This window comes from Arvicola amphibius, chromosome 13, assembly GCF_903992535.2.
Source record: "Arvicola amphibius chromosome 13, mArvAmp1.2, whole genome shotgun sequence".
Classification (NCBI taxonomy): domain Eukaryota; kingdom Metazoa; phylum Chordata; class Mammalia; order Rodentia; family Cricetidae; genus Arvicola; species Arvicola amphibius.
Window position 1 is genome coordinate 23,177,996 of NC_052059.1, and position 27,320 is coordinate 23,205,315.

At 33.6% G+C, this 27,320-nt stretch overlaps 1 protein-coding gene across 2 annotated transcripts in view; it reads left to right on the top strand.

Moving 5' to 3' along the window:
* The window catches only part of Klhl1 (kelch like family member 1), a 253,207-nt gene extending 226,467 nt beyond the window's left edge, over nt 1–26,740 (top strand). For both annotated transcript variants that reach the window (XM_038310344.1, XM_038310345.1), the window contains 4 exons: nt 2,972–3,134; nt 10,258–10,470; nt 21,221–21,392; nt 26,681–26,740. In XM_038310344.1, the coding sequence (XP_038166272.1) occupies nt 2,972–3,134; nt 10,258–10,470; nt 21,221–21,392; nt 26,681–26,740 (608 nt within the window). The remainder of the gene's footprint in view (nt 1–2,971; nt 3,135–10,257; nt 10,471–21,220; nt 21,393–26,680) is intronic.
* The last annotated feature ends 580 nt before the right edge of the window (nt 26,741–27,320 follow it).

Here is a 27,320-nt window from a genome sequence, read left to right on the forward strand (position 1 = left end):
TGATGTGTAAGAACACATCATAAGACAACCAGAGTTTGAGATTTGAGATGTAGAATCAGCTAAAAGAATATAACTTTTTAAAATAGGCATACATAAAGTACAAATATTTTCTACTTAACATTGATATTGCAAACATCAATATTAAAAGAAATGTCAACATTAGGACTATATTACTAGTACAATGGTTTAATTATACGTAGATTCACTTGAAATAAGATGTTTTAAGGGTGAAGGTATATATGACATTTACTTTGAAAAGCTTTTGAAATCCTTAATATTGTCCATTCTTAGAATGTACTGCATGGACCATTTGATTTATGAATATTTGGCATTTTATTTTCTGCCATGTAGTTATATTCATTTTTTATTTAACCTACATCCTAGTGCTTGATTTATATAGATTTAAAATGCCAGGATTAACACCTATTGTGAATTCTAGTATTATCCCTATGTTATTAATTGAGTTTGAAGCTCATATAATAGCAATACAAGGAGTTCTTTATTAGAGTCATTTGCTTCATTTTTCCCTATTCTAAGCACCATCATTACAGCCACCAGTGCCTAAGTTTGTTAAATGATAATAACAATAATAACATATACAATGTTTCAAAATCTTCCTATTATTGTCCATATTCTCCTTTTCAGTTTTGGTTATATTATGTCTCCTGAAAACATAACTTATTAATATTTTTAGATTGCATTTTTATTTTATGAAGTTTCATAAATGAGTACTGTATTTATATCATTTATCCTCCTAAATGATAACTAATCCTGTGTCCCCATATTCTCTCAATTTCAAGATATCTGTATTTTGAATTACTATTAGTATTTATGTGTGAGTGCTTGTAAATAAAACTTTAATACTTTTGAATTTTATTAACTTTTATTTATTGAAAATAGATTTTTTTCTCACATAATAGATCCTGATTATGGATTCCCCTAACTCTACTCCTCCTAGGTCCTCCCCATTTTCCCTGCCATCCAGAAGCACCTCCTTTCTGTCACTTTGGGAAACAAACAGGCTTCAAAGAGATAATACAAAATATAATATAATAAGATAAAACAAAAATAACAAATTCTGATATGATAAAACAAATAAAATTAATTTTTAAAGAAGGAAACGGTGCAAGAGAAGACACACACACATACACACACTAAGCAGATCTGAATGCAGAGATCTACTCCTGCTCATTCACACAATCAGAAATGCCATAAAATATAAACTGGAAGTCAGAGTATATACGCAAAGAACAAAACTTCTGCTTTCTCTTCTGCAGAGTTCCCTGAGCCTTCATTGGAGTAATTTGATGGAGACTAAGTTTAACGGAGAATAAAATGGAGAGGGGAGTAAACAGGGTGCTGAGGAAGGGAATACAGAAGAGACATCTAAATTGCAGGGTTAAGGTCTTGGAATTCCCGTCCCCAGCTTCTTTCTCATTTACATGTAACTTTTCCATTTCACTCATGTGTTCTCTTTTGTTTCCCTTGGTTGCCCCCCCCCCCCCCCGGTCTCCTTTGCCTGTGCTCTCTTTGTCGTTCTCTATCACATTTCCCACAACTCGACTCGTAAGGTCAAATCCAGACTGCTAACTATGTTGAGTCTACTGTTATTCCTTTCTGCTCTGGACTCTTCCAGATGCCTCAGGCTGTACTGTCTTTCATATCTACAGCAAATCTTTTCCTTCAACAATAGCTTGGAGCAGACTTGTCCTCCCTGTATACAGTTATATTGTAAAATTGTAGAAAGTTCAAATATATATTTCCATAATCTTTTTTAAAGGTGAAAGTGAATTTATTAGCAGAAAACATCAATTTCCATAATTCTTATGAATTATTTTGTATCATATTTGTGACTTCAGTATAAGGATAATTTTAATAGCTTAATTTTATGGAATGGCTATAATATATAGATTCTATTTTGAGTGATATATAACATATAGTGATATATATATATATATTCATACATATGGGTGAACATCAACAGTATTTCAAGAGATCATTATTATATTAAGACTTAATGGAGGAAAGTTACAGCATAGTGAAAATGAAAAATGTTCCTATGCTGGTAGTAGATATATTCAAAAAAATCTGAGACACAATAAGCAATGATCAAAATTCTAATGGTTGATATACATATATATATATACATGCACATATTAATATGATAAATATATATGTTGAATAATAGAGCTAACCAAGTCATATAATTTAACTGTGGCCTCAATACAGCACTTGAATCTGTGTAAGGCTTCTACAGTATTTAGCTCTTAAAGCAGAATAAAACAAATAAATCAGATTCTTGAGCTGATCAGAAGGGAAATGATAGTCCTGGTATGAGTTGAATTATTTCAAATGGAAGAGAAGGGAAAGAAGCATTTCCTTCTACTTCTTCCATGCATGCATGCACTAGGTCACATTAAAAGGAAGGAAAAGAAGCATTTCCTTCTATTTCTTCCATGCATTCATACACTAGGTCAAGAATCCAATCTGGCAACTATGTTCTGCTGAATCCCTTAAATAATAGAGGCTCAGAGGCTGATACTGAGATTTGACATTTTCATGAGTCTCAAAAAGGATCGACATCCTGTAACAGGGGGAACAATATGGCTAGCAATATCTATTTGACACTGTATGCCACAGATACTGAAATTTTCATCATTTGCTCATGTACAAAATTTCATCAATCAAAAGAAACAAGATAGCAAAGGTACTACATTTCATGAAAACCTCAAAATTAAAACTCTTTCACAAATCAAAGGTAGAATAGCCACACAACTCATTCATAAAGACAGCTTTATCCTGATATCAAACTGGATAAGGACACACAATTAAAATCAAATTTCACATTCTGTGATCAACACAACTACAAAGTTCCCCCCAAAAAACCCCATTATTTCACAATACCTTTCACTGCACAATGTGATACTAGAAGCTACAAACACATTGTTCATTTTCCTCTCTAATGTTTTAGGAGTAACTGTGCTTGAAGGTCCAATTTATGCGGTGGGAGGTCATGATGGCTGGAGCTATCTAAACACGGTGGAGAGATGGGATCCGCAGAGTCAGCAGTGGACCTATGTAGCCAGTATGTCAATTGCTCGGAGCACTGTTGGAGTAGCAGCACTGAATGGCAAGTGAGTAAATTTTTCTGTAATTTTTAATAGGCTAAAGAGTAACAGAGTGTTAGTATTTAAGAATTATTTTGAAATAAAACCATGTATATTTACCATACAAAATAATTTAAAATTTTCTCAATATTAATTGCATATTCAAGGAATATTAAGTTTATGTTATGAGAATATTTCTAAACTTTAGCATGAGGTAGATAGACATAAGACAGGGGACAATCAATTCTAAGTATTAAATGTAAGTTTTCAAGTTATATTGGTTATAGGATAAATGGAAAAACTTAGTATGCCTCCAAAGGGCATAGGGTAGTACAAAATGTAGACTGTATTGGTTCAGCTTTGGCTGGTGAGATGACTGTGAAAACCAAGACCCTACCAGCTATAAATCTTAACCACAAGAGACAAAACTGTCTCTTACTTCACATCATGCTGTAGATGCATGTACTGCCAGCTGGGGACATTGTTCTACCTGTATGTGTGCCTAGTTAGAAAAGTTCCTTTGTCGCTTGCAAATCTTTGTATGCTTCTGATAAATGAGATGTAGAACAGAAAGCTAATGGCTACTGGTGGGAATGTTGAGAGATGGAAAGGTAAAGAAAGAGCCAGGGAAAAAATAGTAACTATTGTGACAATTTTTCGAAACTTGGCATATAAAAATTGACTGTAAATTTATTCATGCACACCTTTGGGACTATGTAATAAAAGATGACTCAAGGTATCTGGGGACACTTGATTGAACAACAGGTTGTCACAGCCCCTTGGCCCCTATTCCACAGATCCATTAGGGTCCTCAAATCCTTCTGGAGCAAGGTTCCAGCAACTTATTTTAAATGGAATTGTTTACATTTTTCTGTATATTCATTCAATTGCACTTTTATATGAAGCTATTTGCAATGGTTTTATATTATACTTTCAATCATCTTTCTCTTTTAAATCAAAACAATGTAGCTTTGATTTGAGAATCTTGTCTTACACTTAAAAAGTGTTTTAACAGCCTAAAATGTTCTGTGGTTTGATGCCTCTCTTAATGTCTAGGTGATTTTCATGTCTTAGAAATATCACCATTACAATAGAACCTTTCACATCAGAATCCTAGCAAGGAATTCTCTCACCTCTGACAACTTTGGAACATTTACTCCCATCTACAAATGGGAGGTTTTCTCTTGCTTTCACATACCACTTAGGTATTATCATAAATTAGTTGTTACATCCTTTATGTTACACTTATCCTAATTAGGAATCATTAATATCAATAACCAGCCATCTTAAATTTAGATTTTTTTATTCTACTATTTTTGTGCTAAAATAAAAAAAAATTCCTTAGTGTTTAAAACTAATGTGCTCAGACTAATGCAATATAATACTGAATCCATGACATCATCTTATAATAACATATTGTGATAAATAAACTTTAGCTGTTTTGTATATTAAAAATAATCAGATTAGGCCGGGCAGTGGTGGCACACACCTTTAATCCCAGCACTCGGGAGGCAGAGGTAGGTGGATCTCTGAGTTCGAGGCCAGCCTGGTCTACAAGAGCTAGTTCCAGGACAGGCTCTAGAAACTACAGGGAAACCCTGTCTCGGAAAAAAAAAAAAAAATCAGATTATAAAGTGAACACACCCTAAGAAGTAAAGTTACACGAGCTCCGTGAGCCTTTAGCAGGCAGCATGTTCTTCAGTCCTGTGTGAGAGATACAGCAAATCTAAGGCTGACTTTGCAACCTGCATCAAGATTTCTTAGTAAGCAGGAATAAAATCAGCCATCCACCTGTCTGGGAGTTTAGTGAGTATTCCTGAAATAAGCAGTTCACATGAGGGAGGCCACTGAGAAGATCAAGCAAGAACATTCTTCCCTGGTGTCTACAGATTGTCTTTGGATCAGGTTAAAGGATTTTGCATGTATTAAAAATCAAGGGACCAAACTAGATCTAGAGATTTGTTAGAGGGTCCTTATCCTACAACTTATCACTAAAAGGTACCTACAAAGCTGGGAACCTGAATGCTTTTAAATAACTTAATACATTTGTGTTTTAATTTCAATCTATTTGGCCAAACCTTGAAATATCTTGAAAATTATATTAGAATCACACAGTTTTTATTTAACTATGAGAAATGATAAGGAACTGTACCCAGGATGCAAATTATTAGGGAAGTTACACTTTAAGCCCAAGAAAATGTGCAATTTGGGAAGACTTCTTGGTGTTAAAAAAAAAACACTTGATTTTATTGTTAAGGCATAGTAGAAGTAGCTATTTCCATGAGGTAAAAAGGATACAAAACAGAGAAGCATGGCTTTCCTAGATGCAGAGAAATAGAAAATTGGCTTACATTAGTAGTATGAAATTCAAAACACTTCCTGATAACAATTTATGCTTTTTTGTGTCCTGTGTTACTTTTTGTATCAGTGCTTCCTTTTGTAAAGTATCATGTGTCACCATGAATGGGGGAACCAATTATTCATTTTTATGTGACAACAAAGGCAAGATTTTTAGCCGTGGATATGAACATCTGAAATAATGAGTATCTTCTAAAATCTCAGCAGTTAAGAATGTTCATGTGCCTTTACTTGGGTAAATGTACAGCAGTAGTGAGCAGGATATCACAGTGGAATTATAAAGACAGTTGGTGTTCCACTCATCTTCCCTTCTTTCTTCTGCTTCTTCAACCCCGCTCTCTAACTTGGAACCTTTTGGATCAGAGGATAGCTAGGCAATACTCTCTTGGCATTAAGAATGAATAGGTATGTTTTTGAACAAGAAATTATTTTTATAAGTACCCTATATATTCCTGGTAAAAACAAGAAGCCTGTAAGAAAGGTTCTTTAGGGTAGAAAGCAGATTTGTTCCTAAAATGAATATATTTTTCCTTTAATACCAAGTTTAAACAGGTCACACGAAGCTCCCTTTTTAAAAGACAGCTAGCTCATGGTGTGAAGCAAATTCAAAGATTATGAGTTTTCTCCTCAATCTTTCTACATCATTGGGAAATGAATGGATGTTAATAAGAAACATACAATGTAGCTGGGTTTGTATTATTTGTCTGAAAAAACCTGGGGTATTGGTTTTCTGCCAGCTTCTGAAAAGTGGCAGATTAAAAGGAACGCTAAATCTCACTCTTTTGACACAGAGGTGGTATAGCTGAGAGTGGAAACCAGAACTGGGCTTTCTGTTGCATTATGGTAACACCAGCACACAGGAAACTAGGGAGCTGAAATAGAGGAACTGCTGTGAGTTCAATACCAGTTTGCATGTGATCAAACCGTACTCTCTGAATGTGGCTGATGGTGGAGGCTGACTGAGAAGCCAAGAACAATGGTGCTGGGCTTTGATTCTACTGCATGGATGGGCTCTGTGGGAGCTTTGTCAGTTTGGATGCTCACCTTCCTGTGCCTGGGGGGAGTTGGGAGGACCTTGGACTTCCCATAGTGTAGGGAACCCTGACTGCTCTTTGGCCTGGAGAGGGAGGGAGTGGGAGTGTGGGTGGAAGGGAGGGGAGAAGTGGGAGGAGGGGAGGAGATGGAAATTTTTAATAAAAAATAATAAAAAATAAAAAAATACCAGTTAACCACATACTATCAGACCAAAACTGCATCTCAAAACTGCAGAGTAAATAAATGAATAAAGGTAACCTGTGTTCAGCATTATAATATCTCTACTGTAAACTTTGAACATATAACTTGACAATGCAGGATTTATTTCCCAGATTACTACATATATTATGTTTATATAATAAACATAATATATATATTTATATTCCCAGAAATGTAGATAGATAGATAGATAGATAGTAGATAGATGATAGATAGATGGATAGATAGATAGATAGATAGATATGTTTCATAAAGTATATATAAAATCAGTAGCACTGTTTTTAGTGGACACATATTAGCTACATAAGAAGGCAAAGAAATTTTGTCTCAAAACATTATATCAAATGAACTTTATGCTAATTAAACATAGAAGAAATAGAAAATAATGGAAAGAGTTGTATTCTTGTTATTCTCAGCAAAGCATGATACTGTATGAAAATCAAGTATATGTCTGTATCCTATGACAACACTATTATGCAAGATATTTGCTGCTCAATATTCATATCAAGCGGAAGACAAAGCCTGATGATTTCTTAAGGGTGTTCCTTTGGCAGTTTCTTTTTCCTCGTAGACTGAGGATGAAATCACAGCTTCACATCCGGGCTCCCACACCTCTTTCTTCCTTCGTCTATCTTTTTCATCCAGGTGCATCACTCCATCCCATCCTCCCAAGCACCTGTCACTTTTTATACTTCACCTGCTGTTGCCTTCCATCACCCACGTCTCCACATATGCTTTTCGTACGGGTAATGCTGCCCTTGCGTTTCTTCATTCTGCAGATTTTACTCAGCTTTCAGTGCTGACTTGAAATGTCATGTTTTTTTTTTTCCTTGCTGTGATGCTGTCAGCTGCCACTTCAGATCATTTACCTCAGTGTTGGAATCTTCTTTGCTCTTCAGAGTCCCCGCATCTAATGTGTCCTCTTGGTGAAAACAAGCTGTGAGACTAAACCATGATTAAATAGATGAAGAGAGGATACACATGACTATTTGTTCATGAAAATCTGCGTGCACAGGGCAACATTATTCTAGCAGCTCACGTCGGTTATTCTATCTTTTGTTATTGTACTTTTAGTAATAAATACAATATTATTGTTTTTATTTACTTTTACATTTTAGTTCTTTGTTTGTGTACAAATAAGTACACTGTGAATAGGTTTAGTTGACTAAACTTTTACATTTTAGTTCTTTGTTTGTGTAGAAATAAGCAGATTGTGACTAGTTTAGTTGACTAGTTATCCTCATAAAGTACACATTTAGATTTCTTTTTCCACTGTAGAAATACACCCATCAGTTTTCCTACTCTATTCATGTAGCTGGAAACAAATACTTTGCTATCTCTTTAAATGAATCATAACCCACCAATTTTCAAAGTTCTTTTGTGATGTATAGTATATTTTCAACTATCAGTTTTCCTAAAATCCATTATTATTACTATTATTGAAAAGTATGTGAGTAGAATCAATATTTAACTTTATACATATATTAAGATAGAGAGTGAGCAGACAGCTTCTGGGTGATCCTGCAGGGCCGCGTGGCAGTAACACAGATAACACGCAAGCCACCCACCATATTTTATTATGTCATGTAGCATGAGAAGCTGCAATGGCGTAGTAAAAAATGTAACTATGGTTTGAAATGCAGAATTGTTAAAGAATACTAGAGCTTAGAACAGAAAGCCTGAAGTCTCCAAACTATAATATGCCATGTGGTACACTGATTTTTTGCATGCATCTCTTTTGAAACTGAAAAATGGATAATTAAGTGTACAAATTTACAGGCAGGTTAAGAATAATAGTTATGACTAAGGATCAATTTGATAATATACTATTAAAAGTTAAGTAAATTGTACTTTCTTTTCTTGGTGTCTTTACTATGGGAATTGTCCATGAGACTTCCTTCAGAATTAATGACTACATGGCCTGCAGCTATTGGTCACCCTAATTAACTCCAGAGGTCACAACAGCATCAATTTTTACTCTCTCCACTAACTCTGATCACTATTTAGTCAGTTTCAAAATCTTCCATCTTCCAGAGATCACTAGCCTCTATTTAATTATCATTGTTATCTTTCTTTTTATGAAAATGTTATTTTATCATTGAGATATACCATAATTGCTTAGGTAAAATTGCAAACATAATCAATATACCCACCAAGATTTCTTGACATAGATTCTGAATTGTGGTACTTAGAGACCTCCATAAACATATCTATATGTCTGCTTTAATTATTAATAGCAAATAGAATTACAAGATTTTTAAAAGAAATTTATCAATATACAAATATATGCGATAGATAGATAGATAGGTAGATAGATAGATAGATAGATAGATAGATGATAGATATGATAGTGTGTGTCTCATGCAAAAATATTAAAGGATTAATATTAAAGGATTAAGTGTTCTCCCATAGAATGAAATCTCTATGAATTACCATAAGGTATAGAAGTGTTTTTTTAAGGGTTAGAGTCTGTATTTTTAAATCATTTAATCTCAGTCTTGATGTGTAACTTATTTTTGAAGTTAGTGTGGGACAATTCTGTATTCTGTCAATTATGTTTTAAATAAATGCTGATTGGCCAGTAGCCAGGCAGGAAGTATAGGCAAGACAGCCAGACAGGAAGTAGAGGTGGGGCAATGAGAACAGTGGTATTCTGGGAAGAAGGAAGCTCTTTCTGCAGTTCTGCCAGACACTGAAGAAAGAAGATGTGACCCACCCCGCAGAAAAAGGTACCAAGCCATGTGGCTAACATAGATAAAAATAATGTGTTGATATAAGTTATAAGAGCTAATATGAAGCCTGAGCTAATGGGCCAATTAGTTTATAACTAATGTAGACTCTCTGTGTGGTTTCCTTGGGACAAATGGCTGTGGAAACTGGGCAGGACAGAAACCCCAACAAGTAGCCCCAAAAGCAGGCCCTCATGTTACGTGAAGGTTCCTATCAAATATAGCAAAATGAGTGTAAATTTCAGAATTATCTATTCAAGCAAGTATCAAGAGTTTCCTGTGATGTTTGATTTACATAGTACACAATACAAAAGACAGTTGTTATAACAACATGCATTAATGTATTCCATGGTTAGTATTCTAAACTGTGACAGTGCAATTTGTTATCTGTGCATGTGGCATGCAAGGTTACTGATTGTAAATAAGATTGGAACAGTGCTCTAACTGGTGTCATCTTTCTTATAACTTTTTATAATTTTTAAAATCTAATAAATATTATCAAGTGTTAATTCAAATTAATATATAATTTCTGTTAAATCATTTCTATTATATGCAAAGTAAGAATAGTTTATAGAATATAAGATTAGAAAATTATTTTTTCATCTTAGAATACTGAATGTTACAGTAACAAGAATTCCATATATATATATATATATATATAATTTATAGGACTTTCCCCAGTACTAATTCATCAATTAATACAATATTAAGATATGTATTTCACACTGTGCAATTTGTTTTTAACTATATGTTTTACATATTGCCATCCTAACTATAAGGTTAACTTTTTTTCTAATTTGTGTTTTCAGGTTGTATTCTGTTGGGGGTCGAGATGGAAGTTCTTGTTTGAGTTCAATGGAGTATTATGATCCTCATACAAACAAGTGGAGCATGTGTGCACCGATGTGTAAGAGGAGAGGCGGTGTTGGCGTGGCTACCTGCGATGGTTTCCTCTATGCAGTGGGTGGTCATGATGCTCCTGCTTCAAACCACTGTTCCCGGCTCCTGGACTATGTGGAACGGTGAGCCGCAAGGGCACTAGAGAAGAGCAAATATGTCTCCCAGAACTAACTTCATTACTTCTTTTCATCTCCCCTCTATCCTTCTCCCTCCATCCCTTATTTCCCCCATTCTTTCTTCTTTCCTCTCCATCCCCATCTCCTTTTCTGGCATGCGAAAACTTTATAATTTCTTGATTCTTTCTTTCCATCAGCTTAAAGTCTCAACATTTCTACATGGTACTTAAGTTTGCTGCTTATTTCCAATGAGGTCATTTTAAAAATAATGACTAGGACAGAGGCTTGCCCTTTACTAGACAGCAAAGATTAGCATTCATTTTAGAAATTGTTCTTTGATCATTTTATTCAATGTCTATGTGTTATACTACCTCAAGCTCACTAAAATGGGTTATGGGCTTCTTTGTTTTAAAACACCATTTTGAAACAACATAGAATTATTGCTTGTATATTTCCTATAACCATAAATATGTAGGAAATATAAATGTCCTTATAATTCTGGGTAAATTTGGACCACGTACATCAGCAACAAAGCGAGACAGTTCCCTGATTTCAGAATTTGTCTGATAAGACTGGCACATGCTGACTTACTTATAGGTCACTTCAACCTATTGGACTGTATGGAGATACACCACTTAGTCCTAAACAAAGCTAGTGAGTTTTCTAATTGTACATTCACGGACATTAATCAGCATAGAAATGAACATAGAGAATTTCAAGACAATTGGTTTATAAGTTGAGGTAAGTAATTCTCTTTTAAATCTGAAATCAATGGCATAATACCACGTTGTTATTCCTTACTCATAGTTTATGTCCACAATGCTGGCACTCTAGTACTGGGACTCACACGAGTAAGCTAAAACATTTTACTCTATGTTAGTAGGGAAGAGCATGGAAGAGATTGCTCACTCATCTTAAAGATCTCACTGTAGGGGAAATTACCCTCTTCAAATCATATTTTAGTAAAATATTGGCTAAAGGGCCTTAGTGACTTAGTAACCCAGTATCTTAGGGACAACACAGGCTCTATGCATGACAATGAAGATATGACAAAGTTCCATTTGATATAAATATCCTTAAATATTATATTTGTAAATAGGACTATAGGTGAGAAATAAAGGAGTTCTCTCATTTAAGCTATTTTGCCTAAATATACATGATTTTTTTTCTGAAGCCAAGCTTACTGGCAAGAGATAGTTTGTAGATAACAAAGTGAATTCAAATTTATGAGATTTATTAGATACTATAGAGAGTAAATTTTGAAAATTATGGTTGTTCTGTGAAACAGACTGTACCTTTATAATTGTCTGTAATATATACATAAATGAAGAAATATTGATATGTATGAAAATATATATGTATTAATATATGTAAATAGAGAGGGAGGGAGCCATATAGTGCATACACACACACACACACACACACACACACACATATGATAGAAAAAGGACTACTAAGTCCCATCCTCTATTATGCATTCTCTAATCTACTGAAATGAAAAATCTACTTGTGTTACAATGAAGTGCTCAGTAATCCAATAAATGAAATTATTTTGTAAACATTCAGACTACAATTTGTTTTAAAATTATTAAAGAACTCACAGACATTATCTTCTACCAGTGAATATTTGGGAAATGAAGGAATTATTGCATATGATGAGGCTGCTTCTTTTATCTTGCAGTCTTTAGGTAAATGATGCTAAAGGAATGATATTTCCTGCAAGAATTCCATCTCATTTACTCTATAATATATTGAAGTGATATTTGTTCTCACAATTATAAATTATTTAGTCTTGGAATAATTTTACCATGTAAAATTGGATTAAAATACTCAAAGCTCTTTTCAGTTATAGTCATTCAGTGGCTATGCACAGCTTATGTAATGGAGAGGCACACAACATTATCATGTTTCTTAGACAACTTCTCACCAGCTGTCAGAATCAAAGCACTTTTGCATATTGGAAAGCATAATTTCATACTGATGATTTTAAATCAAGATATATAAAGATGTCTCTGAAAACTATTTTCTACATGTAATGTGAATAGTGTATTAGTATATTACTATAATCAAAGATTTTTAGATGTTTCTAATATTTTGGTGTCTAATGCTGTGATATATATATATATATATATATATATATATATACACACATACACACACACATATCATATTTACCAATATGTTAACTTACAGAGACACAAAATTATTATGCAATGATGGTATTAAGTTATTTAAAACTTATTATAATTGTTCATATTAAACATAAAGAAGACCTGCACCTCAGAAAAGCCAGAAAGGCAGGGAATGAGAAAAGGTGAGTTAAGTACAGTGTGGCAAACATAAATGTTTGTTTTATAAGAAAACTTCACTCTAATAAGTGATCATCACTGACAAAATTCACTACAAAATTTTCAGAGAGTTTAAGAATATAAGATACTATTTTTAAGAAGATTAAGTTTTTCCTATACTTGTTTATATATAAATAGTACTTTGTGTATGTTTAATTTTGGATTGTTTGTATTTTTACTATATACAGATAGGTGGTATGGTAATAAATATAATAAGCATGGAGAATGGAATCATTTTTTAAAAAAATTCATACAATTGTAACAAGATTACAACATTAATAAGACTTGAAAATGAACTTCACCATAATATCGTTAACCTAAAGATAATAGTATTATCCTTTTGTGTGCTTTTAAAATCAAATAAAACAGCTACTGTTAAATCCATCTATTCTATCTACGTCTTATAGCTCATTGAGTGTTAGAGCTCATCCACTACCCTTAACAAATGGACACTGAACATTTTTATTTTTTCCCTTTTATTAAAAATAGATTTTTTTCCTTTTTTTTTACTTGACTGGCCTCCAGCTCATAGTGATCCGCCTGCTTCTGCATTGCTGTGAACCACTACCCCCAACAGTTTTTTTTCCTTATAAATAATCCTGATTACAATTTCCCTCTCCATCTACTGCTCCAAATTCCTTACCAAATTACCTACCATCTATCCCCTCTCCCTTTCCATCTCTCATTAGAAAATTAAAAAAATTCTAAGCAATAATAATAAAATAAGGTATAAGATAAAACAAAAACTAGCACGTTCAAATTAGACAAAACAAATGGGAAGAAAAGGCCCAAGGAAAGACACAAAAAATAGAGACCCACTGAATGGAAGACTCATCCATCACATAAAAACACTAAACTGCAAGCCCTAATATTTATGCAGAGGACCTGGCAGAGACCACTATGAGCCCTGTGCATGCTCCCTCAATCTCTTTGAGTTCATGTGAGCATTGCTCATGTTGCTTTAGAGGACCTTGTTTCCCCAGAGTCCTCCATTTTCTCAGGCTCTCATGCTCTTGCTGCCTCTTCTTCTCTGGGTTCCCTAAGCTCTGAGAGGAGAGATTTGGTGGAGACACCCTATTTAGGCTTGATTGTTCCAAAGTCTTACACTCTCTGCACACTATCTGGCTGTGGATAACTGCACTTGTTCCCATCTCTTGCAAAAATAAGATTCTTTGATGGTGATTGAACAAGGCACTGTTGAATGGTAATAGAAGAATGTCCTAAAGAGTCACTTGACTATTTTTTTCTCTTTTTCAAAGACCATTTTTATTTGATTTTTGTCCTAGGTCACTGAGCTATCTAATCTCAGATTCTTGCTCACACCATCAGTGTTGGGTATAGGTACCCTCTGGTGGAATGATGGAGCTTAAAAATAATTAGTTATTGGTTGATTACTCCCACAAGCTTTGTGATATCTTTTCCCTGGCATATATAGCAGGTAGTATACCATTGTGGAGAAGGGGTTTGTGGCTGGCTTGATATTCATATTTAACTTTAGGTGGCCTGCAGAGTACCTTCCTTAACCAAAGAGACTAGATGATAGGAATCAAAGCTATTCATTCATGTACTATGAGTTGTTGTAGTTGTTGGCTTCAGAAATAGAGCGTTTTTTTTTTTCAATTTGTGTAGTGCAACCTGTACCTTTGCAAGAGTCTGTCTTGCTTGTGGAATCCAATAGTATCCATTTGGCCAAGAACTTAACTAGACATAAACCATACCAGGTACTACAATCTTCATTTGCTAACAAGAGATAGCCAGTGGGAGACTGTCTCTCCCCAATATTTGGTGATTTAATTTAGATAGCCTTTATGTATACTTGCAATTTATAAAGCCTCTACTCTATTAGGTTTTCACACTACCCCTCAAATGGCCTTTACTATTAGCTGTCTCTCCCCGAATTCCATTAATCATTACCCTCTCCTCACTGCTTATATTTTCAACTGTGTTATTCATAATTTACCATATATTAGTAAGAAACAGGCAGCTAAGTAACTGAAGCTCTAACATCAAACAAAAGTGAAACAGAAAATGGTCTCAAAAGCATCATTAGCATCTCTGGTTAATCATAGATAAGGACCATATTTCTTCTCTCTCTACATTCTAGTAAACATCTCTGCTAGAAACACAAAATGGACAGAAAGATTAATGGAGACTTCCTAAACTGTCCAATATAAAATTCATCTTTTTGCTTCAAAATGCTTTCCTTATGGTAGTAAGAAGAATGTTTCCATAAAGTAGATTTGTTCTGAAAAAAATGGTGGTTAGTTTGCTTTATAAGAGTCATTGTTACTATATTTGCAATTATTTTTTCATCAGCCATTCCACTAAACATGGTTATGTTTGTTGGCAATGTCCAAAATTAAAACTTTATCTTAATATATGTACCCTTGATACAATTCCAAGCACAAACTAAATATTCAGCTAACTTTTTTTTAATCTATTTAACTCTAAGGAAAATGAGCCCAATGTTCCTTTCAAGGATGTGTATCTTAGTGTAATTTATAAATAGCTATAAAATAAATAAATTAATAAATAATATAAAGAAACATACATCTATATAAATGTTAGTTATGTTGATAAGTAAATAATGGAAGGATACAATGAGAATAGATTATTATTGTTAAGATATATCTATTGATAGATTTATACTATTTAATAAATTTTATATTTGTATGTGATTGTCTATTTTCATTACCTTTGCCTTAATATTAATGATGGTCATATAATAAAGATATTAATTCAATATACAAAGTTTTTCCTGAGATAGATAGTAACAAAGTTTAAATAATTGTTCAAACATTAAGTGAAAGTTATATAGCTATGTCTTAGTGGATTTTCAAGAGTAGCTTAGAAAGAAAAGGACATTTCTTGGAATTATTTGCTAGATACACTGAAGCAAAAATCTAGGAGCATCCTTTTGAGAATATGGTTCACCAATCTCAAAAATATCCTGGACACTCTCTGGGTTTCTTTGGCTGAAAATAGTTCTAGTAGATTTTAAATTCTGCCACAGAACTCCTTTGAAAAGTGTGAAAGAGCTTTTAGATTTGCTGGTTTCTCTCTGGTTGGTGCTTTTTCTGAATCTTTCAGAGAGACTGCAATAAACTAGAACCTATGCCAAGATAAAATTATTCAAATGTGGTCATCAAATTTAGCCGTGTAGTATTTAATATAAAAAGCAATAATACAAGTTATGAATTGAAGTTGAAACCTATTTTCTTTATCGTCGACTTTCAAGCATTTGTGACTTTTACAAATGCAAGAAAAATATTATCAATGAATTCATTAGGCATGCACAGACATTCATGCTTGAAATAGTAACACTTGGGAAAATAAAGTATAATATTTGCTATCATTATGGAGCCAACTTGAGATCTACACAAGTTTTTGAGTTCCCAGGTAGCCTGAAATTCAGAGTAGAAATTTCAAAGTAAATTTCTAAGTAAAGCAGAGAACTGAGATTAGAAAATAATGGGACATAGTAGATAAAGTTTAAAAATAACATAAACATCACTGCTACTTCCACTCATCACAAGGAGGGCTAAAATCATCTTGTCTAAAAATACATTGCATGCTGATGAACAGGATGTATAGTAAATCACAGTTTTATTACACTGATGGTGGGAAAAAGATATTGATATAGGCTATATAATATCAATTAGCAATATATTTCATATATTTCAACTCATGCACTCTCTTTAACATGAGCATCCTTATATATGCTTATCTAGCAGACATTCATATATAATAGAAAATAACTAAAACTGTTTCTTTTAAAACAGCCTAATTGTTTATCTTAGTCATTAAATTTATGAAAAAATATTCAAATATATTGTATTTACTTCTAACTTGAACTCTTTTTTTACACATATATTCCATTTGGACATTAAGAGATATCTTGTTAGAATTTTCTATTCCCATTATTTGATGATTTAGATAAATATTCTGTCTAAATTATACACACACACACACACACACACACAATATCTAAATCTTCAATGAGTTTAAAAATATTCTCATTTTCTCTTCTATTCTCTTCTACCAGGCTTAGGCTATCTGGTTTATGTTGAGGTTTTTGACCCGTCTGGACTAGACTTTTGTGTTGGGTGATGAGTAGGGGTCTATTTGGATACTTCTAAATACAACCACACAGTTATACCATCAACATTTGTTGAAAGTTGTCTTTTTCCCAGTGTATATTTCTGAGTTCTTTATAAAAAATACATATATGGACTTGCTTATAGGTCTTTAATTTGATTCCACTGATCAAAATGTTTGGTTTTGTACCATTCCCATACTGTTTTTACTAATATGTAGAACAATTTGAGGTCTGAGATGGTGATACCTCCAACAGTTCTTTAATTATTCAAGATTGTATTATTGTGTTAGTTATCTTGTATTTTTTCTGTTTCCATGTTTTTTCTATGGTATAAAAGAATAACATAGTTACTTTAATATCTGAAATTTTGAGTTGGAATTTATAAGGGGATTGTACTGAATCTGTAGATTGCTTTTAGTAGAATGGGCATTTCTCTGTTTAGTTTTTGTCTGGATGACATGTCTATTGGTAAGAATAGGATATTGAAGTTTCTCACTATCCATTTTTGAGGGCCAATATATGATTTAAGCTGTAATGCTGTCTCTTTTATGTTCATGGTTGCCTGGTTGCTACGTACATAGAGTTTGTGAATTGCAATGATCTCTTGGTGGATTTTTCCCTTGATGAGGATGTGGTGTCCTTCTCTATCTCTTCTGATTAGGCTTAGTTCAAAGTATATTCAAAGTATAATGGCTACATCAACTTGTGTTTTAGTTTCAATGTTTGGAATATCTTTTTCCATCCTTTTACCCATAGGTAATATCTATCCTTGGTGTTAAGATGTGTCTCTTAGATGCAGTAATATGTTCTTTGTTCCTTAAGTTTAGTGCTTTGATTGTTATGTGTCATTAGAAATTTGTTTTCTGATTTTATCTATTTCGTGTTCTGTATGTTTCTTATACATTCTTTAGGTTAGGGGTTTTTCTATGACTTTTTTTTGACAATAATTTCTGTGACTTTGACTTAAGATTCTTTTCCTTACTTCATGCATTTTATCCATAGATACTATTTTCCATGTGTCCCATTTTCTTGAATGTTTTGCCTAGAATTTTTAATATTTAACATTTTCTCTGGCTGATGTATGCATTTCGTTTCTTTTTTTTAAATTTTAAGTGAGTTTTTTTGTTTTGTTTTGTTTTTTGGTTTTTTTTTTTCTTTTTTTATTAAAAAGTTCCATCTCCTCACCTCCTCCTCCCCCTTCCCTCCCCTCCCTTCCACCCATACTCCCACTCCCTCCCTCTCCAGGCCAGAGAGCCATCAGGGTTCCCTTCACTGTGTTAAGTCCAAGGTCCTCCCCACTCCCCCAGGTCCAGGAAGGTGAGCAACCATAATGACAAGGCTCACACAGAGCCTGTCCATGCTGTAGAGTTCATGTTCATTGCCGTTGTCCTTGGTTTCTCAGTCCTCCTCCACCGTCAGCCACATTCAGAGAGTCCGGTTTGGTCCCCTGTTCCATCAGTCCCATTCCAACTGGACTTGGTGGTCTCCCGTTAGATCTGTCCCACCGTCTCAATGGGTACACGCACCCCTCACGGTCCTGACTTAGTCCCCCTACCCCATCCCATCTCCATAACTTGTACTCTGTTGGTGAGGCTTGTCTCTGACGTTCCTGTTCCAGTTCTTACTTTTCAAGTTATACTTCAGTTCAAAGGGTTACAGTGATTTCATTCCCACTTTAATATATTGAACTTTTTTTTTCATTCCACTCCTCTGTTTATGGTTTCATTGATTTCATTCATGGATTTATTCATTTCCTGTTTAAGGCCTTTGAACATTTTTATAATTACTATTTTAAAGATCTTTCTTGTGCTTTATCTCTGTTGCATTTCTCAAAACCAAAAGCAATATTGTTGCTAGGCTCTACTGGAGGCATCTTTTATTTGTTTTTGATTGTGTTTTTTTACTGGCATCTAGATGTAGGCATCTGGGTCCAGGGTGATTATAATTCTAGGTGTTGATTTCTCATCTTTTTTTTTTTTGAGGCGTTGTTTTCCATGTTGTGGTTTCTATGAACAATACTGTGAATCCCACTTAGAATCTGTGCCTAGATATTGAGAGCTGACATTTTGGAATGGGAATCTGTTAGAGAGTAGTGGGCTGAGCAATCCACAGATGGGATTAACCTGGGGCTGTCATCCCCATGGAATGGAGGAAGGGAAAGGAAGATAGGCCCCTCATGTCATCTGCTAAAGGGCATGGAAGAGCCTGACCAACTGAAATTAAGGATGGGAAAAGGAATGAAGACTCTCTACTTGATTCCCTTGCTGGCGTCGCTAGTGGGTTTCTAGGGAGAGAATGTGGTTCTGCTGATCTTTGGTTTGTTTCCTGCTCTCCGTTTTCTTTCTCATTTTCTTCTTTTTCTGGTATATATATATTAGGCTGCAAATGTTTCAAGGTTTAAATTTCTCTGTCTAGAATTTCCCTTAAAATTTGAGTCAATAGATCATCTCATTTATATTTGTTAGTAGTTTGATATTTTAAACAAATTTTCCATAGATAGTTTTAACCTAAACTGTGTCATTTATTTGTGGGACTGGCAATGAAGCTTGACAATTTAATGCTGCCTCAAAAGCGCAATGTAAATTTTCAAAGTGAAATGAACTCATATTCTGTGACTATTACATGCTTCTAGCGAGTTTTCATTTTACAGCCAATATTATCCACTATGTACTGGCACGTCACTTGACCGAAGGCTGTAAAGTTTAATAGAGACTCAGCTAGAGAGCTGGCACTCTGACTAGGAAGCCAAGGTAACATTCAGGAGAAGTAGACAGAGCAAATGCAAAACCAAAGCTTTGCCACAGTCTCTTTCTTTTTACCTCTTGTAGTGCATTCAGTTAAATATTAACAACATTTGTTTTGACATTGAAAAAATAGAGTATTAATATATATTTGAAATGATATTTTCTTTTCCAAACAACCCCAAACCAAAAAAAAAAAAAAAAAAGGTTTTCGAGAAGACAACAAAATGTTAAAATTACTCTTAAGAAATTTTTGAAATATAGAATTATTTGTGCATGTAGCTGCAGACATTAAGCTATTTTTTTGATTTCCTTGTTTTTTCTGTTTTTATAAGTTATGACCAACCTCTCTGCTGCAGATAGTATTAGGAAAAAAATCACTGTGCAGAGCTAAATAATTATCAAACAAAGTACCAAAGGTCCAAATTTCTCATAATTTTTGGTCTGTCTGAATTGATATCCAAGTAAGAAAGCCTCCATTCTTAAGTGTGTAACATTTTTTAAATTTTAGTTTATTACATTAAAAATGAGACAAGTCATTTTAAAATCTTTTTTTGTTTCTCTCTCCCTACTTCCATTCTTCCTGTCCTGTAATGTGTCCTCATCTTCTAGGAGCCTTTCCCTCCTTTCATGGCACATTGATCCTTTTCCACCACCCTTTCTCAGTACCTTTTGTTCTCATTCACTTGGAACTATTTCCTTAGTTTTAAAATACAGATTTTTTAGACATATTGCTCACTGCTCTATCAAATTCCTTTGTTCTGATCTTTTGGGTTGTGTCTGTCTACTTATTGAGCTAGGTTCTTAATAAATTTATATTAATGTTATTTTTACATGTTTGCATATGTATCATCCACTCTGGCCTACAGCTCACTTTCCCCTTTGTCAAACATAATATTCAGCTTCATAAAGTCAGCTACATTTTTTTAAATTATCTATTTTTAAAGTTGTTTTTATTTTCTTTTTTAGAACCATATTTCATGTATTTTTTCAGGCTGTTCTCAATCTTTGTACATGGATGAAATTATCCATCTAACTCCTGATCCTCTTACCTCTTCTCAAATGCTGGGATAACATGTATGTGCCACAACAAGATTACCTATAGAATTTTGGAACATAAATGCCTATTTCTTTTATAGAAAACTTGAAGTAAATTTCCCATTTCAAATAAGTATATCTGCTGATTGATGAAATTGAGGTCTCCCCAGTCTTAAGCCATTCCTTTGGCTTCATTAAATATTACCCCATTTAAATTTTGCACAAAAGTTCAATTACGATGGAAAATATTGATATATGCATACAAATATTCATCTTGAAAACAATGTTATTTATTTTACCAAATGAATTTTTAATCAATTTAAAGGTGCAGTTATGGTTTGTAAGTACCTAAAAAATTAAAATGACCATTATTATGACTAAAAGTTTCAGAACATTAATCCGTCAAAATTTTGACCTTGGGACCAAAATTTCTCAATTTTATTTTTCAGTTTATACTTTTAAAAGTTATCATTCCTAGAATAAAATTTGAGTATGATTACAATTTTTATTTTACTGTCCTTGAATTTTAGGTATGATCCAAAAACAGACACATGGACTATGGTGGCTCCCCTGAGCATGCCTAGAGATGCTGTTGGTGTCTGTCTCCTTGGAGACAGACTATATGCTGTTGGTGGCTATGATGGGCAAACATACCTCAACACCATGGAATCCTATGATCCACAAACTAATGAGTGGACACAGGTAACATTATTATGGCCATAGTTACTGGAAGTGGAACAGAATTTATTTAAATTACACCTTATGGAGAATGACTATCCTAATTGTAATCTATCTTGTAGAACCACCTCACCTCAAAGTGACTAATTTAGTCATACATTGTGAAAGATGCAAGAAATGAATAATTCTGTATATTATTTTTTTCATTCATGTAATACTATAATATGTGTGGTTCCTAAAATATATTCTTCTTTCAAGGTGCTCTTTAATAAATCAATATAAGGAGCACAAGGGATTTAGTGACCAAAACTAAAAATTGAAAGAATAATATATTTGTAAATGAAGCTATTATAGGATACTTGATTTTAAAAATGTCTGCAGCAAGAACACAGAGGTTGCAGAATTTGTCTTTCCTGACAGTATTGTTTTCCTATGTGCATTATCGCTCTGTGTTGAGATTATCCACTTGGTAAAGATGTAAGAATTAATAAGCAATAATCTCAATGTCAAAAGCAGAAAACAGAGTAAATATATGTCTCCAGTTAATTTTACAAAATAAAAAGAAAAGGATCCAAATTTCCTGGTGTTCATCAGATAGAAATCTCCATTGCCTGGCAAGTTGAAGAGAAATGATTGACTCCTCTTGAGTGAATGATTATTTTTGAATATTCACTGGAGCTACATAGTCAGGATCAGAATAGAATGAAACAAGTCCCGTTCTCTTTGAAAAGCTCCACCTATGGGAATAGAGCAGGAAACAAGAAAACTACAGAGCAACCTCTTTAAAGTAGAAAGCATCCCGAACTATATAGCTGTGGTGGTCTTGCTTACAAGAGACAGAAGGAAACATCCTCAGATGTGTTCCTTTAAATTCAGTTATTGTATACTTTCTTTTATTTTCCTACCTCTTTCTTTAGTTAAAAATATAACAGCAAGATATTATCTTAATAATAAAGTTGCCATTGATGAGCACAGTGAAATTCAAAACCTTTATTGTGTTGAAACTAATGGTACACACAATTTATATGCTTTAATCTTATATGATTTAATAATTGACAGTTCTGCTTTGTTTCCTACAAATAAACTTTATCTGAAAATTTTAATAATTATACACTGATGGTATTTGCATATATCTTCATTAATAATCCATCCTTAGTAATGTTTTCATCTCAGCAGCCTCATTCAGTTAGATTAGCATCTAAGTTCAATTGTTGGGTAAGACACCTTCATTGTGAATAATTCCTTCTCCAGAAACAAAACCATATATTTGCCTGACTTAGAGGAGCAAAGGAAAGATATTGCTGGAGGGTGAGGGAGGGAGAAGTGTTAGAACTGAATTCTTTGACATTCCACTTTTTACTCCAGTTTCAAAAGGATTATTTTCCCAAACAGCATTGCCTATAAAAGAAAGCAGGAATGAATTTTTTATATATTATTTCACTAAAATGCTCCAGGATATTATATTTGGATGCTTCACTTTACTAAGTCCCTAGTGTTTCCACAGCAGTTATAGTGTGAATGCAGTACACTTTATTTGTTAGGAAAAAGTCCCACTTGCGTGGTATGAAGTTTAGACACAATGCCAATAAAAAAGGAACATTAGGTACATGGAATATACAGTTGCATAAAAATATAAAGTAATATCTCATTAAATATTTATCATAAAGTATCATTGTGCTCATCATTCTATTAAAATGGAAATCAAAACAATGTCGGTGCTAAAAACAGGTAAAAGTCTCCTGAAGACTCCATCATTTTTTTAAATCTTTGGATCACATAGTAGTTTACAAGCAGAAGTTTAGTTTCATTACATTTTTGTTTTACTATAGTAAATTTAAATTTTAAAACTATTAAATTAAATATTTTACTTTTATATCTGGTACAATTCATAAATACAAAAGAAAAATACCAAATTAAACATTTTGCTGTTATATCTTTTCATCTCTTAGACTTTTAAGACTTTTTAGTTCCTATCAGGAGAAACCTCCAGACACATACAAATAAATTTTCATATATGAAATAAAACACCTTCTGGAAACTTTCACTATTCCAGTCTACGTTTGTGCAATGAGGCTGGCCACTTTTGCTCCATTTACACATTAAAGTGCGTGAAATCTGTTGACTTGCCCCCCACAAAGGGAAAGTCCTTAGAATAAATAAGCAAAATCTATGATCTTTGTAAATATCCAAGAATACATACATTTTTAAAAACTGTGTTACGTTAAAATTATAAAATTGTCATAACCGAGTCATCATTTGTTTTATGAGTAAGGTATACTCATATTGGCACATATGTAGGTTAGTGAATTTTACTGGGCCATTTAATATTGAGCTCAACCTGTGCACTAGGATAGAAAATATGTGTTTCAAGCAACAAAGTAAATTTACCATTTATCTCTGACCTAGGTAAAAGCACATTGTCTTCTTACTGCCACTACTGTGTGGAATGTTTATGCCGTATGGCATGTGTAGATGTTTGTTACATACATCAGTTGAGTATTATCACTATTCTCTCACGCTAGAGTGAAATTTATATGGACCTAATTTATAAAGATGAATTGTTGAAGAGTAACTAAGAATCCTGGTACGGCAAATAAACCCTTGCTCGACTGTACTAATAAAATCTGTGACCAGTCTTTTCTGGTCACCAAAACCAAATTTATAATGATTGAGAAAATAGCAAGAGGAGTTTTTACGATATATGAATTAAGTTAGTTCAAATAACAAAATATAATCTTGTTTCACTGTTTTAAAGATTTTAAGTGGAGGTTTCTTTTCTGCCCATCAGTTCACAAATATCCTCTTTGAGGGTTAAATATTAATTATAAACTGTTTGGCTTAGTAGCTCAGGCTTATTATTTACTAGTTCCTACAAATTAACCCATTTATATTATTCTGTATTTTACCATAATTTGTCTTGTGACTTAACATCTTGCTTATCCTGAATCTGCTGGCGTCTCTCTGATTCCACCTTCTTTATATCTCTATCTTTGTTTGGATTTCCTACCTAACTCTATTCTCCTCTGACATAAGCCAAATCAGCTTCTTTATTAACCAGTGGTAATAAAACATAATCACAGCATGCAAAAGAACATTCCACATCACTTGATCTCAAAAATATGAAGTGTTTAAAGCATAATCATAATATATTTGGCATAGGAAATACTCATCACTGTGATATAGCCTACATGGACTACATAAAAAACTTTAGGCTCTAAATGTAATGTTGAATGTGGTCTAAAAAGAGAAAATAAGTTAAGCAGATAAATATTCAGGAATTATTTAGCTTTTTTAAAAATCAGCATATGTAAGAGCTGGAGTTATAACTCATGCCAAGTTTCATTGAGCAAAAAATAAATTGTAAAAACATTGTTTGGGAGATAAACAGGTAGTACATTATATATGACCAGAAAGCCTGCAAGAGATCCTTCTCTTTAAGAGAATATATAATGAAGGATTTTTAACTTTCGTTTTTATTGTTCTCTCATACATTACATCCTGATGACAGTTTTCTCTCCCTCCACAGTCATCCAAGATCCCCATCCCTCATGATAAGCTTGTCTTCCCCCGCCAAAAGAAGCAAAAACAGCATACCTTCAGGGATGGTGTGGGAGGTTCTTCTGTCTGTGTTGCTTTTATTGGTTAATTAATAAAGAAACTGGCTTGGCCTGATAGGCTAGAACAGAACAAAGTGGGGAAAACTAAACTGAATACTGAGAGAAAAAAGGGAGGATTTAGGGAGCAGCTATTGAACAGCTGGAGACAGATGTGCTGAAATTTTGCTGGTAGGCTACGACCTTGTGGTGATGCACGGATTAATGCATATGGGTTAAATTAAGATGTAAGAGTTAGCTGATAAGAGCTAGAGCGAATGGGCCAAACAGTGATTTAAATAATACAGTTTCGGTGTGATTATTTTGTGGCTAAGCGGTCAGGAACTAACTAGCAGTCCTCTAACAATACAGGGACACCAAACAAACAAGTAATAACAAATTACAATAAAACTAGGCACAAACAATCCTATCAAAGCTAGACAAGGGAACCTCAGCAGTTGGAAAAGGGTTTCAAAAGCAAGTAAAACTCTCAGACACCCATCAACCTACCCCTCCAACTATTAGGAGTCTCACAGGAAAACTAACCTACTCAACATCTATGCAAAAGTCTTAGCTCAGACCCCTTAGCTGTGATTGTTGCATCAGTCTCTGTGAGGCCCTGTGAACCCTGTTAATTTGATTCTGTGGACCTGTTGTCCTTGACCCCTCTGGCTCCTATATTCCTTCCTCTCCCTCTTCTGTGGGATTCCCTGGCTCCTGCTTGTGTTTGTCTATGGGTCTTTGCATCTCCCATCAGTTGCTGGATCATGCCTTTCTGATGACCATCGGAATTACAGACACGATGGGGAGATGAACATATATCGCCCATGCTAATGGATCAGTAGGATTAACATAGTAAAAATGGCTTTCTATGAAAAGCAATCAAAAGATTCAACCCAATCCCCATTAAAATTCCAACACAATACTTCACAGACCTTAAAAGGAGAATACACAACTTCAAATAATAAAACAAACAAAACAAGCATGAATAGCTTTAAAAAATAAGAATTATATTTTAATTGTTGGATTTTTAAAGCATAAAATTATTGGGAGAAAGATAAACCATTGTTATGCAAGATAAAATGAAAACTCCAAAGGAGACATTTTATCAGACAGTTTATGAAACTTTTATTTTAATATATACCTAACAGACTTTATAATCAGGACTATTTTAAAAACTCTACATGTTTATTTTAATGAGCATCATATTGCAAAACAGATTTAGCAAAGGGTTTATCAATTAAGTAATTATGTACTATTCATGAAAAATATTTAATATACTTTTATGAGGTATCTGCCTAGGATGAATTTATATTTATTTCCATATGTTATCTATGGAAATAACTTTAAAGCGATTGCAGCACTACCACTATTATCATGAAACATAACAAATGTAATCTTTGATGTACTTTTCTATTTTAAATTTATTTCATTCAAATCTTACTTTAGTATTTTTGCTAAAAATTTGTATGAGTAATTGCATGTTTTATCAACTTAATATAAAAGTAATTACATCTTTAACAGTAGAATTTTCAGTCCTTTCATTGTCTTGTACTCTCTTTAGATGTAATGGGGTAATGTAACTAACTACATTTACTTATGATTTATAGATAGATTAGATAGATAGATAGATAGATAGATATGATTTTAAAATATATCATAACTTACGTAGAGTCCTATGACAGTAAGCTGTGTCTTTTGTTTCACCTTTATTAACAGATGGCTTCCTTGAATATCGGCAGAGCAGGTGCCTGTGTGGTTGTCATCAAGCAACCTTGACTAATGTGTATAATGTTTGGAAGAATTTGCTTTGCTACTGTGGCTATTTTATATCATATGGTAAGAATGAGAAAGAACTTCCTGAAATGAAAACCCCTCAGGAACAGGATATTTATAGATTTACCTGCTGGAGCCAAAAGCAGCAGAAGATCAAACAGAATTATAGAAAAGAAGAAAACACAGACACAACAAGGGGCCAAGGGTTAGTTAGTTCAGAAATGGTACCTGGTAATGTTCTGTATTGTAGCATATGATAACTAGAGTTACCAAAGCTTGGTTTATCAGAAGAGACCCATATTTGTAATATAGAGAGTTCCTTAATGACAGATCACTCACCTGTTTTTATACTCTGTGAGGACATCCAACCAGCTGCCGAGAGTAGAAGTCATAATGCTTCATCTAGGAACATCTGATTGGTTTGATGGTTTTCTAATCAGATGTGATGATACTAGAAAGCAGAATGTTTTGTTGGAACAAATGTGCTTCTTTCTTATTTTCCTCAGCTTCGAAAACAATTAGAGAGACAGATGTCTGTTTGTCTCTTGCATTCAGAAAACAAACTGCCCTGCTAATCTAGGCT